At 44.7% G+C, this 14,195-nt stretch overlaps 1 protein-coding gene across 1 annotated transcript in view; it reads right to left on the bottom strand.

Moving 5' to 3' along the window:
• EHBP1 (EH domain binding protein 1) overlaps positions 1-14,195 on the bottom strand; it is a 418,269-nt gene that overhangs the window by 223,166 nt on the left and 180,908 nt on the right. The window contains 1 exon segment of the mRNA XM_053284345.1: positions 6,997-7,258. Within this exon segment, the coding sequence (XP_053140320.1) occupies positions 6,997-7,258 (262 nt within the window).

Raw genomic sequence — 14,195 nt, 5'->3', positions numbered from 1 at the left:
ACTTTATACTGATAAGCATTAGGGCCCAGGCAGAAATGTAAAAACTGACAGTGCCGGGGGCGTATGGCAATATGAAAATAGGCATCTTTGAGATCCAAAGACACAAACCATTCTTCTTCAGTTAATAGTGGGATAATTGACTGTACTAAAATGATACAAAATTTGTTAATGTGGACACATTTATTTAGTTTCCTCAGATCCATAATAGGACAGAGGCCCCATCATGTTTTGGAATGTGGAAGTACCGTGACTAGAATCCAGAGTGCATAAGCTCAGGTGGGACAGGTTCAATGGCCCCTTTCGGTAGGAGAGTAGAGACTTCTTCCAATGTAGGAGTTGAGTGGGTGTATTTTATTCCCGTATAAGCGGGTAAGGTCTCAAATTGTAAACAGCTGGAGGGGGTCTATGCTCAATGCCCAGGCATTAGATGTTATATTATGTCAGGAAGGGAGGAAGGAAGCAAGGCAGACAGAGAGAAGACTGGGGGATTCAGGTACTTCCAGGACTTCATGATCAAAAAGCGTGTTTGGCTTGATCTTGAAGCTTGGATTTTTGCTGGTGGTGCTGTTGTTGGAAGGGGCACCTCGAGTAGGACAAGGAGACCTGTCTGAAATCCCTATGGTCTTGTGGTTTTGATTGGTAGTGGTGTTTGTTATTGTAGTGGTACCTGTTAGAGAATGAAGACTGCTGAGTAGGTGAAGCAAATGTCTTTGCGGAATAGTGTGATTTTTGTTGTTGTTTTTCCATTGTATCATTGGTGTATTTGGAGAAGAGACCTTCCCTATCAAATGCTAGATACTTGATTTTGTCCTTCATGTTAAACTCAAGTGGGGTTGAGCACAACCACGCATGGCAACGGAGTGTGATGGAAACAGCCAGCACCTTAGACTCTGAGGCGGGTCTCACGATCCGTGAGACCCGCTTTTACTGAAACTACAGGAAGAGCGAGCTAAGCCCGCTCTCCCCGCAGATGATCTCTGCAAAAGCCCTGGGCGGCCGTATCGGCCGCCCACACGATTGCCGGCTCTGTGACGGAGCTGGCGGGGGCTAGGGAGCTCGGGGGCCACGCAGCCCCCAGAAGCCCCAGTATGCCCTGCGCAAGAGTGCAGGACATACTGGTGAGACCCCCAGATCCAGGAGGTGGCTTCTCGCCTCCCAGTTGGGGGTCTACTCACGATCAGCGAGCCCGGTTTTGCGGAGTGCTCGTTCTGCAAACCCAGGCTAAGGGCAGGGTCACTTAGGTGGTTTACCCACCTAGGAACCACAGTGCTCACAGCCGAGCCCGGTGGTTCCCACAATCGGGAAAAATTGGGCTAGGCTTTCCTAGCCCAATTTTCCCCAATCGTGAGAACAGGCCCTCTGTCTCAGTTTGGCACCGCTAATGTGCTGGTGTGTCAGATCAGCTGATTTTGTCAGAGTAGACATAAACTTGGTTAGAAAAGACTCAGGCAAATCCAAAACATCATTTTTCAAGGAGTCCCTGAGGGACTGCTGGCACTTCATACACGCCATGTAGTGTGTTTCTTGCCTCTAAAGCAGCGGAGAGGACATTTATACTTATCACAGGCGGCCAGTGAACAGCAACAGAGGAAAGGAGCAAACTAGAACTTCATGGTGCAGACACTGCAAAGCAACACCTGCAACAGTGGTCAATATTATTATTCTTTTAACAGTATTTATTTATTCTTTTAACAGTATATACCACCAGTCTTATGTTGGTGCCAGTATTTATTGGCACCACCAAAGGCTCTGAGTGGTGCCCAGGAACAAAACAAAACTCGCTACTCGATCATTTAAAAACAATCAACCCAAAACCAAATAAACCGTTTAAAATCATTAAACAATTAAAAACATTTAAAAACAAATTAAAAAACCCTGAAAGGCCAGACCAAACAGAGAAAGAAGATTTAAGGGCTTTGAAACCAAGCTACATATTTCTGCCAGGAGTGCATTCCACAGCCCAAGAGCAGCTACAGAGAAGACCTGGTTCTGAGTCGCCACCAGACATACTAGTGGTAACTGGAGACGGACCTCCTCAGATGACCCTAATGTGTGGTGGGGATCATACAGAAGGAGGCGCTCTCTAAGGTAACCCGGGCCTAGGCTGTTGAGGCAGTAACGCCTGCTGCAGACTAATGATGTGATTAAGCCATGCTGAATGCAACTGGCTGCTAGCCAGGATATCTGCACCACACAGCTCGAGTGCATGCCCCCTTTTCCACAAGCATATTCCAATGCAGATATGAATCCCCTTCTCTCCCAACCATTCATTGCTCAACAGTGACAACCAATAATGCATTCCAGTCCCATACTCCACACATATTGCCATAGCCAACTCTGAATGGGAAAAGGAATTTTATTTTTCCCAAAGTGGCAAAATAGGCATCCATAGCTTAACTCCATGGGTTTATCTTCAGGGTGGGAAGGCAGCTTCTAAAACTATCTAAGCTAGCAACCATCATCATATGTTGCAATACTGATTTCATTACATGTTGTGTGAAGTACTTTCTTTAGTCCTGAAGCTCTCTCTACTTCATCAGTTTTCTAAGCATTCATTATGTCTCTCCTTAGTATTCTTTTTTCCACAAGCAATCTGCTCCCACCTAAAAAAAACAACCCATATAGCCTTTTGTCATTGGGGGGATTGTTCCAACCCCCACATAATTTAGCTACCTCATTTTACACACTGTATTCCTAATGTGAGTGAAATATTGATTTATAATTGATTTACAAAATGACAACTGTGGTTTTATTTTAATCCCTTTCCTAATTCCTAACACTGCATCTGCATTTTTATCACTACAGCCCAGAAAGTCTGCTATGAAGTCATCATCCCCTTCATTGTCTGATTACAGCCAAATATAAGGCAGCATATATTTTAAGTTAGGAATTTTTTGTGTGTCCTAATGTGTATTGGTTCTCATCTAGATGCTGCAAATTTTCTGCCTGAAACACTGGAGAGCCACTGTCAGTCATGGTAGACAGTCGTGGCCTTGATGGACCAGTGGTCTCACTCACTATTAAAGCCGTTTCATATGTACTATTCTGTACTCAGTCAACCAGTTTTGAGAGCTCCTTTGTTCTTTATAGTTCAATTTTGATTTTACCAACCTGAATAATTTGGTATCATGTAGTGATTTCACTGTTGTTTACTTCCATCTTCATTCATTAATGAATAGCACTGATTCCAATGCAAGTCTTGGGTACAACTCACTCTTACTGCTCTCCTTTTTGAAAACTATTCCTGCCTACTCTCTGCTTTCCTGTTCCCCGAGTAGCAGATGCATAGAGATAATGGAAAGATCCCTGGGCCCCACCAAGGCACCCCCACACTTCCAGTGGAGGCTGGTGGTTCCTGGTGGGGGTTGGCACTAGGCGGAGCCAAAGGTAGTGAGAGGTGGAGCCAACTGTTGGGAGCTGCAGAGGTGAAGTTAGGACCAGGCGGGTGCCTTAGCACTAACTGACAAAGTATTTGTAGCTAATGAGTGGGATCAAAATACAAACACTCACACAAGCACACAAATCTCAACTGCTCATCAGCAGAGATACAGAGAAATGTGGAAAACATCTGTTGCTTTATAGTGCTTAACAGGACTGCTGTAGTGTGCAGATTTCTATTTAACATGGCAGGATCAAAGCACAAGCACAAGTGCGCGCGCGCGCGCACACACACACACACACACACACACACACACACACACACACACACACAATTGTACAAGCCACATGTAAAGCACAGACCAGTCTGCTTTTGAGGGAAGTAAATGCATTCTGAAGTCACCACGGCAGCTCTGTCTACCTGATTATTTCAAAATCGAATACTAATAATAATAAACATGAACTCTGAGCCAGAGTGGTATAGTGGTTAGTGTGCTGGACTAGACTGGGGAAATCCAAGTTAAAATCCCCATTCAGCCATGAAACTCACTTGGTGACTCTGGGACAGTCAGTTATCTCTCAGCATAACCTTCTTCATAGGGCTGTTGGAAAGATAAATATAACTATGTGCACCACTCTGGGCTTTTTGGAGGAAACACAGGTTATACATGTAAAAGTAAATAAATCTATATAAACCACAGGTAAAGCGGAAACTAGCTACAAAATGCATTCTGAAGTTACAAGGGCAGCTCTACCTGCCTACTTAAAAACACATACGTCAATAATAGAAAAATCACAGGTTTTTCACTGATTCTTGCTGCAGCTATGAATCACATCCTGTAACTTAGAGGACACCATGGGAAGCAAAGATGCATGGGGACACCCTGCCCCTACTCCATACCTGCTGAACAGCTGAGTGCCACTCTCTGTCCAACTTTGGGTGCCCATCCTAGCAAGCAACAAATGCTTTTTTAAATAGCGATTACTTCCTTGATCCTTGCCCAATGAACCAAAACCGCCAGTGGACATATTAATGTTACAGATACTGGCCACAATCCAGAGAAAAACCTGGTTAGCAATCTGCATAGCAAATGGATTTTTAAAAGTATTTTCCTTCCAACATAATCTATTCCTTCTCTACATATACCACACGCACATGAAAAGCCACTTCTGCAATTATTTGAAAAGCAAGTTTGGACTGAGAAACACATGCATAAGCCCTAAAAAAACTTCCTGGCTTCTTGTGCCAGTTTCTAATCTAACTAGTTCAGTCATTTGCTGTTCCTTCCAGTGTTTTATGGCATGTCATTTTGAGAATGGGCCATAATGCTTTGCATGCAGATCAGATCAAAGAGCAAGGGCAAGAAAGGGCAGGTTGCATTCCTCCCCTCCAAACAAGCACAAATAAAGAAGCCAGCAAAAGATCGGACTTACAGACAGACAGCCCACCTACCTGCTCTCTAACCAATATGGTGATTGGATTCTTCTGAGTAGTGTTTTATAGCTGCTTCCCTAATACACACAAGGAAATCTTAAGTAGATTTAACTAAAGGTTTATTCAGCAACAACTCCATTTTCACCTTCCTCATCCCTCCCTTTTCCTTTTGACTCCTCCCTCACATTCTCTACAGGATCTCCCCTGAGACAAACATCCAAAAAAACAAACTGCAAAAGATTACTGGACAGAATTGCAAGTAGTTAAAAGAAAAAGACTTCCCCACCCTCTGGGCACTCTGATTGGCTGCCTGGGGAGTCACTTAGCATGATGCCTGCTGATTGGTGCTCAGGGCATTTTAAGCTTCACCCACCTTCTGAAAATAATAACAAGCCTTTGTAATTGGCTCCTGCCACATTAATATTCAAAATTGAGCAACCCTGTTCCCATTGGTATTTACAAAATTATGCTATAATCGCCCACCCTATATACACACTGAACCAGGCTTTAGGCAGAAAAGAGGCACAGACAGGAAGGCAGTCAGAGAAATTGCTATTGAAGACAGAGAAGGTAAAATGGGTGACAAATATTTTCAGGTATCTTCGGGTACCACTGCTCACTTCCCTGCCTCATTCCATTATCCCTTCATCTCCTCCATGCTTAAAGTAAAGGTAAAGTTGAGTTGTTGACTCGGTATCAACTCCTGGCGACCACAGAGCCCTATGGTTTTCTCTGGAAGAATACAGGAGGGGTTTACCATTGCCATCTCCTGCGCAGTGTGAGATGATGCCTTTCAGCATCTTCCTATATTGCTGCTGCCCGATACAGGTGTTTCCCATTGTCTGGGAAACATACCAGCGGGGATTTGAACCAGCAACTTCTTACTCCCTAGGCAAGTTACTTCCCTGCTGCGCCATTAGGCTACCCACCATGCTCACCACACAGCATTTCCCCCGAACCTGGTTAAAGCAGAGCGTGCTGAAGAGAAATGGCCACGTCCCTCCCCCACATCATCACACCAATGCAGGGGGCATGGCTGATGCTGGGAAAGAATGCAGGGCAGCCCCCTTGCCCGCTCTAGCCCATGAAGCACTTGCTTTTCCCGCTGGATGCTTCCTTTTTCTCCTGTGCGAGGGGAAAAATGGAAGCATGCAGCTGGAGATGGAAGCACTTTGTGGGCGAGAGAGGGCAAGGGGGCTGCCGCACGTCTCCTCCTAGCGCCAGCCATGCCCCCCCCCCCCCGTGTCAGTAGGATGCTGCAGGGGGAAACTGTGGCTGGCATGGAGGCAGCTGGAGTGGCCTGTCCTTGGGCTGCCACCCAGTTAACTACAGCTCTGCTGAGGAAGAAACAGATTTGTAATATCCTGGACAAATGTGGCTGTTTTCTTTTGGCTTCCCAAACCAAAAAAGGTCTGATCTATGGCTTGGGCCTGGCTTTCCCTCTTTCCAGTGAAAATCCATAATATGTCCCTTCTGTCCCCACCCCGGCCCCAAACTATTATGATTCCTACACTGTCTATCACTTGTTCCCACTATTCCTGAACCTATCCTTGCTCCTCCTCAAACAATCTACTTTCAGCCTTCTTTCCTGCATGCTTCTAAGCATAGTTCAAAACAGGCCATCAGACAGCAGAAAATTTATTATTATTATTTATTTTTTACATTTTATATCCTGCTCTTCCTCCAAGGAGCCCAGAGCAGTGTACTACATACTTAAGTTTCTCCCCACAACAGCCCTGTGAAGTAGGTTAGGCTGAGAGAGAAGTGACTGGCCCAGAGTCACCCAGCAAGTATCATGGCTGAATGGGGATTTGAACTCAGGTCTCCCCGGTCCTAGTCCAGCACTCTAACCACTACACCACCATGTTGCAGCCAGTGCACCACCTAAACTGAGGATGAGTGCTTTTCATCCCAGACATTTGTATATTTTTGCTTCCCATAGGACTTTATTCTTCAGCAAGAAAATAAGTAATTTAGATCCCAGTAGGAGAAAAAAAGGTCTACCATAAGTAGCAATAGCATACACAACGCCAAGCTAAATTTATTCCTAACTGGAGCAACTCATCCTTGTACTCTGTACAAGAATAACCAGGCGTGAACAATTTATGCCCTATACTTATATGCTAAAATCCCAACTAAGACTACATCTCAAAAGAAAAAAAAGAAAAAAGTTATATACTTACTCATCCAACTCATCATCATCTGTTTTTGATGTCTCAGCATAGAGATATTTGCTCATGTCTACAGGCCGTATATTTTTTCTTTTTACAGGTTGAGGAGGAAAATCTTTGATGGGTGTGAGTGTCTCAGGTTCAGCATCTGGCTCATCAAAAGGGTTCATATACTCAGCAGCCTCATCTTCTTTAAAGGGGTTGTATTCATCATCATCATCATCATCATATGATTCCTCTTGTTTTGAAGATGAAGCCACCTTAATATCCAGTTCTACACAAAGCAACATCAAAGTTTTCTGAATTCCTGTTCATCATGCACAGCAACATACCTCTGTCCCATATATTAACTTTAGTAGATCACCAAATACTTATCCATACCACTAAGGCAAAGATAAGCATCTTTACATGATATTCGTGATTAACTGAACCTTAAACAAGTGTCCCAGTATATTGGTGACAGGAGCTGTACAGGCAAAGCAACCCAGAAATTTTACAGTACATGGTCTGGCAGGACAGTTTCACAGAATCATGCACATAGGAGACTGCAACAGTTACTGCTGTGGATAAGTCCCAGGGCCCATAACATGAACTTGTGACACTTAAGTGATCAGTTCAGGTGGGGGGTGCCATTTTCTTGCTTCCAATCTCCATTGCTGTGCATTGATTCTCTCTCTCTCTCTCTCTGTAGTAGTAGTAGTAGTAGTAGTAGTAGTAGTAGTAGTAAAAGAACCCCACACACAACAGTGGAGCCGGGTTTCATGCTGATTTTTCACTTAGGTGCAAACATCTCTAAGGCCAACACTAGCCAGTCAAGAACCAGTCATGAGAACAGCCTTGTTGGATCAGGCTCAAGGCCCATCTAGTCCAGCATCCTGTTTCTCACAGTGACACACCAAATGCCTCCAGGAACCTCATTAGGATATGAAGTGATGCTCACTATGAAGGAAAAGGTTTCTTAAACCCCAAACACCAGAGCTCTCATCCTGATTCTGAACACTATATATGATTTCATGTTTATGTCAGACAAGCACTTAAGATAAATGGCCCAACATCCTGAAATGGGATTCGCCCTTTCTGCAGATGGCCACAATCCTGTGCACAGACCCCAGAGAGCCATTAAAGGATTCAGAGCCATGGAAGTCCCAGTGATATCTTGCAAGGCACGCAGAAAGGCGTATGTGGAGTGCTGGGAAATGTGCTGGGCTTCCCTAGCCCTCCCTATGTGTCTTCAGGACATCATTGAGAGTCTCACAGCTTCAAATCCCTTTAACAGTCCTCTCCAGTGCTGTGCACAAGACCATTCTATTTCGAAATAAGCACTGGAATTTGCCACCTCCCTGCAGAACCAGGGGTGACATGCAAATGCTTCGGTTGCAACACTTCAAAGCCAAATCTTTGCAAAGCCCTAGTTGATAGTATTTACTCAATTATTTTTAATGTTAAGAAACATATACCCCACTTTTCTTGTAAATAAAGCAGCAAAGAAATAAATCAAATGAAACAACAAAAGTTTTAATATTAACAGCAATAAAGCATAAAACCAGTTCACATTGATTAAGTCCAAGCCAGCAAAAAACAAACAAAAACATGACGTGCGCGTGCACAGAAGACTTCTGGGTCCTGGGAGCCTTTAATGGGCGAAGGGGCGGCAGGGAGGTATCCTGCCGCCCCAATTACTGCCACTGCAATACCTCCTTAGGTATTAGGTATTATGCTGCAAAACCCCCCGCCTTAGGGGATATTTTTAAAGACGTGAAGCGCGCGCGCAGAAGACTTCTGGGTCCTGGGCTGGGAGCCTTGAGCAGTGAAACGGGGGAAGGGGCGGCAAGGACATATCCTGCTGCCCCAATTACTAAAGGAACTACAGGCGCCAGAAGGGGAAAGTGGTGGGAGGGGTAAGTAAACCCTCCCCCCACTCTTAAAGCAACCCCCACCCGAATCGCCTGAACCCCAAACTGCCCAGGTCTGGACCGGTCCAGAGGCCTTTAGAATGGCCTCCGGACCAGTCCAGGCACATCACTAGTCTTTATATTAGAGCTGCATTTGTTGTTTTGCACTCTGTGCTTGGCCTTCACGTGCCCTCTTAGTCAAAACAATTTGATCACCTGCACCTGCCTTTTGTTTTAAATTGGGAGGAAGGAAGAGAGAGAAATCCTCTAACTAAGGCCTTCAACAGTGTGCTGGGGTCAGAAGGAAAACATCTTGAGTGGATACTGAAGCCATTTAAAGACATCTTGGATAGGATGGAGAAGTCAACTTTGCACGCTTTTTCTAGTGAACCCTTCAAAAAAACAACAAGAGGGAAAGAAATGGGTTTTTATTTTGAAGCTTGTCTGGGATGAAACTTGTTGCTTGATTTTTGTTATTGTCACTGCTACTTGCTCTTTGAAATGGAAAACCTCTATTGAAGTTTTGTACCTTGACATCTTGTCAATGCTTGAGTTTTATACTTTTCTTTAAGTAATGTGCCTTCATCTAATGCCATTTATTTTGTTTGTCAATTGACAAATAAAGAGCATTAGAGGAGAAACAAATCCTATCTTCTTTTTTACTAGTCTCAACTACCGTATTTTCCGGCGTATAAGACGACTTTTCACACCATAAATTTCTGCTCGTAAATGGGGGGGTGGTCTTATACGCCGAGTGTAGTTTAGGGATCGCTAATTATACTATGGTTCCAAGCTCCTGTTGTGCCCCTTACCTCCTCCTGCACACACACAGCTTTCCGGTGCTTTGTAACAGCGGGCGGAGGGAAAGCAGAGGGAGGGAAAGCCCCTTACTTCCTCCTGCACACACACAGCTTTCTGGTGCTTTGTAACAGCGGGCGGAGGGAAAGCGGAGGGAGGGAAAGCCCCTTACCTCCTCCTGCACACACACAGCTTTCTGGTGCTTTGTAACAGCGGGCGGAGGGAAAGCAGAGGGAGGGAAAGCCCCTTACTTCCTCCTGCACACACACAGCTTTCTGGTGCTTTGTAACAGCGGGCGGAGGGAAAGCAGAGGGAGGGAAAGCCCCTTACTTCCTCCTGCACACACACACCTTTCCGGTGCTTTGTAACAGCGGGCGGAGGGAAAGCGGAGCCCGCCCCTGCATCCACTAACCGCCCATTGTAGTCCCGAGCTCCTGTTGTGTCCCTTACCTCCTCCTGCACACACACAGCTTTCCGGTGCTTTGTAACAGCGGGCGGAGGGAAAGCAGAGGGAGGGAAAGCCCCTTACTTCCTCCTGCACACACACAGCTTTCCGGTGCAGTGTAACAGTGGGCGGAGGGAAAGCGGAGGGAGGGAAAGCCCCTTACCTCCTCCTGCACACACACAGCTTTCCGGTGCAGTGTAACAGTGGGCGGAGGGAAAGCGGAGCCCGCCCCTGCATCCACTACCGCCCATTGTAGTCCCGAGCTCCTGTTGTGCCCCTTACCTCCTCCTCCTGCACACACAGCATACAGTACAGTATAGAAAATGTCCAACAGTCAAAATCCTATCATGCCATCATCAAACCCCATCATGGCACCAGCAAGAAGAAAGAAATATGAAGCTAGTTTCAAACTTAAAGTTGTAAACTTTGCCATGGAACATAATAATTGCGCTGCTGCAAGACAATATGGAGTAACAGAAAAGATGGTTCGGGACTGGAAAGCAAATGAAAAAGCATTAAAGACTATGCCAAGGGGTAAGTGTGCATTAAGAAGAGGCACCCCACATTGGCCAGAACTCGAAAAACATGTAGCAGACATGGTGAATGAGCATCGCCAAAACGGTTATGTAGTAACACGAAATAAAATACGCTTGTTTGCACTTCAGTGGGCCAAATCTAACCCAGATCACAGCAACAATTTTAAGGCCACTGTATCCTGGTGTAGTAGATTCATGACAAGGCATAATATGGTACTAAGGCAAAAGACAAAAATTGCCCAAAAATTACCTGCAGATCTGGATAGCAAAGTAAATAGTTTCCATCGCTACGTAATACAACAGCGCACTAAACATGGCTATGCGTTAAGTAATATTGGAAACATGGATGAAACTTCAATGAATTTTGATATGATTGGAAATAAAACTGTCCATCAAAAAGGTGAAAAAACAATTCTGATTAAAACAACAGGACATGAGAAGTCGAGTTTTACAGTGGTACTAGCATGCACAGCTGATGGCAACAAACTGAAACCGATGATTATTTTTAAAAGGAAAACAATGCCAAAACTCAAGTTCCCTGCTGGTTGTTTTGTACATGTGAATGAAAAAGGCTGGATGGATGAAGAGGGTGTGAAACTATGGCTTGATAATGTATGGAGCAGACGACCAGGCGGTCTTATTCAAAAACGTAGTCTACTGGTGTGGGATATGTTCAGGGCTCATTTAACTCCCACCACCAAGCAAAGGCTTGCAAGACTAAACACGGATGCAGCAGTTATTCCTGCAGGATTGACATCATTAGTACAGCCATTGGATGTGTGCCTAAACAAGCCGTTTAAAGATCGCATTCGAGAACAGTGGAATGAATGGATGGTTAGCGGCGAAAAGTCGTACACAAAAGGAGGAAATATGCGTGCTCCACAGTTGGATGTTTTGTGCCAATTTGTCATAACAGCCTGGAATGATATTGACACAGAGACAGTAGTCAAGTCTTTCAAGAAGTGTGGAATATCAAATTCATTAGATGGTATGGAGGACGACTACTTGTGGCAAGATGAAGAGGAAGCCGAAGCTGAGAGCACACCATCTGATACGGAATTCGATCCATATGACGACTGCCTTGCAAATGTATCACAAGATGTCATTGATGAACTTATGATATCAGATGACGAACAGGAGGATTTTGAAGGCTTTTAAAAGGGAAACTGTCACGCTAGCAAAAAATACCATAGCTTGCAGTTATGATGCATGCTACTCGCCAGTGACTTGCCCAGCACTTGCTCTCTCTCTATTGTTTGTTAACTTCCTCCTATCATTGTCAGTTCCAGTTTAGTTTATAGCTTAGAAAACAAACAGTATGGCAGCTCCCATGCGTTTATTGTGTTGTCCTTTCATTCAGCTTCTGAGTTTAATCCACCTGCACTTACGGTATGTTTACGGTACATGTTTGATGACATTCAGCCTTATGTTTATAAGTGACAGTTTTGCTGCTTTGAATTAAAATTACCATGTTGAAATCAAATCTGATGTTCTTATAAGTTTTATTTGGTGTGCGGAAGAGGGGGTAGTCTTATACGGCGAGTATATAACAAAATCTATATTTTAACTGGAAAAGTCAGGGGGTCGTCTTATACGCCCAGTCGTCTTATACGCCGGAAAATACGGTATATCCTTGGATTAGCCTAGCTTAATACCACAGGTATTCTTTTTGCTTGGAGAGGAAACGCATAAGTTGAAATAAAGTATATGTTCTCAACAGGCACATGTATTTCTTAATCAAAAGCACCATTTACATGACACATGGCCATACCTTGGTGCCTCTACTGAAATGATCCTGGTTCTTGGTAGATCTGCTGTGCCTCAAATGGCTAAGGCACTGAAGGCAGACCACAAATGATGAATGGAGTGCATGGGGAGGCATATGTGGGAGAAAGGCAGTCCTTCAGGCACCCAGAGATAACTACAACCACCTTCCTTTTTGCTTCTGCCATGTAATACACTGCCAGAAGAATCTCAAGAGTTCACTCTGCAAGTAGATCAACTAATAAGGAAAACTTCCCCATTTAGTAACTCCCATCTCCCCAGGTGCATAGCTATGATAGAGCAAGGAGTCACAAATGTTCCAGGGGCGCAGGTAGATTGGGGCCACCTCCTGCCTCCCCTGACTTCTCTTTCTCTACACCACACTAGCTTCATCTGAAGATGATGCTTCAGTGGCAGCTCTCTCGTTCCTAGCAGAGTCGCTCCCTTCCACCCATTGGTTGGGGCTGGAAAAGGGGAGAGGAAATGTATTGAGTATCACCATCACTGCTCTCTCTGAGGCTCTGAAAATGCATGAAAGGTGTTGAATTGGGCACTCTAGGTTGTCTGGTGTCTGAGCAAAATTGTTTAAAAACCCTGCTTTGCTCAAACGCCAGAGAACCTGGAGTGCCCAGTTCTCTGCTAGGAGTGAGGGAGCCACCACAGACATCACCCTCAGGAGGCCAGGTGCCGGCAAAACGAGCATGAGAAAAGGGCCCTGACACATCTGGGCTCGGAAGCTTGCTTTGCAAATCTTCATCATGATTCAGAATTCAATGAAAGACAAGCACTTGGGATAAGCACTTGGAAAGAGTCTTGTGCGACTGCAAGAAAATATCTAAACTTACAAAGTTAACTAAGTTTAGATCCAGAGCACTTGAAAGGAATAGGACTCACTCAATGTAAATCTGCCTTAATTACTCTGTGATTTGTGGGGTCTGCAGTGCTGGGATGCAGTGCCTCCCCTTGTTTTCCCAAGGGATGCTCTAGTTTCTCTCCCAATCTCCTCTTCCATTCCAGTTATTCCATGTACAGTAGGTTGATCCGCTTCAACAAAAACAGTTGATGCTTTATGATGAACAACAATTTATGGGAGACACATTCTCTTGGCTTTTGAGGCATCATCATCTATTATGGTCCACGACCAGCCAAAAATTGGCTTTTATAAAAGCTGCTGCAATATTGCTCCTGTCCTCATGTTTCCGTCTTCCTAAGCAACACAATTCACTTTTGGTCTAATACAGGTCCTGATGGATCCTGCAGTTTTCCCATTGAATCCCACAAACCTATCTTATGGGGAGTTGGCAGGAGCCTATCTACACTTTTTGTCCCAGGGCCCACTCCAACCTTCCAATGCCCTTGCATCTCCCATTGAGGAAATACAGTCTAATCACTCCCTGAGTATTATTAGCATCCAGCAGTGAGAACAGTATTATTGCACCAATCATCTAAAAATGTTGTTGATAACAAAACTGATAAGTGACTTTGGGGGTGGGGCTGTTCAGTTAATAGGAGGGGGACCTGAATGGTTGTGTTGGCCTCAGCACTGGCTGGGTAAACTGCTTTGTAGGGGTGTGCAATTCGGGAATTCGGTTCGGGACCCGAACCGAATCACCCCTGTTCTGTTTTGACCCCACTTTCACTTTTTCACACTCTCAATTACTATGAATATGAGGAAGTAATTAATTTAGCACACTTCACCTTATGAAGACAAACCTCAGAATTCACCAAAATTCACCCCTCTGCCCAATCACTCTGAAATTGGGGATGGGTGGTAGC

Source organism: Hemicordylus capensis, chromosome 1, assembly GCF_027244095.1.
Source record: "Hemicordylus capensis ecotype Gifberg chromosome 1, rHemCap1.1.pri, whole genome shotgun sequence".
NCBI lineage: Eukaryota > Metazoa > Chordata > Lepidosauria > Squamata > Cordylidae > Hemicordylus > Hemicordylus capensis.
This window is presented reverse-complemented; position numbering and strand designations above follow the sequence as displayed.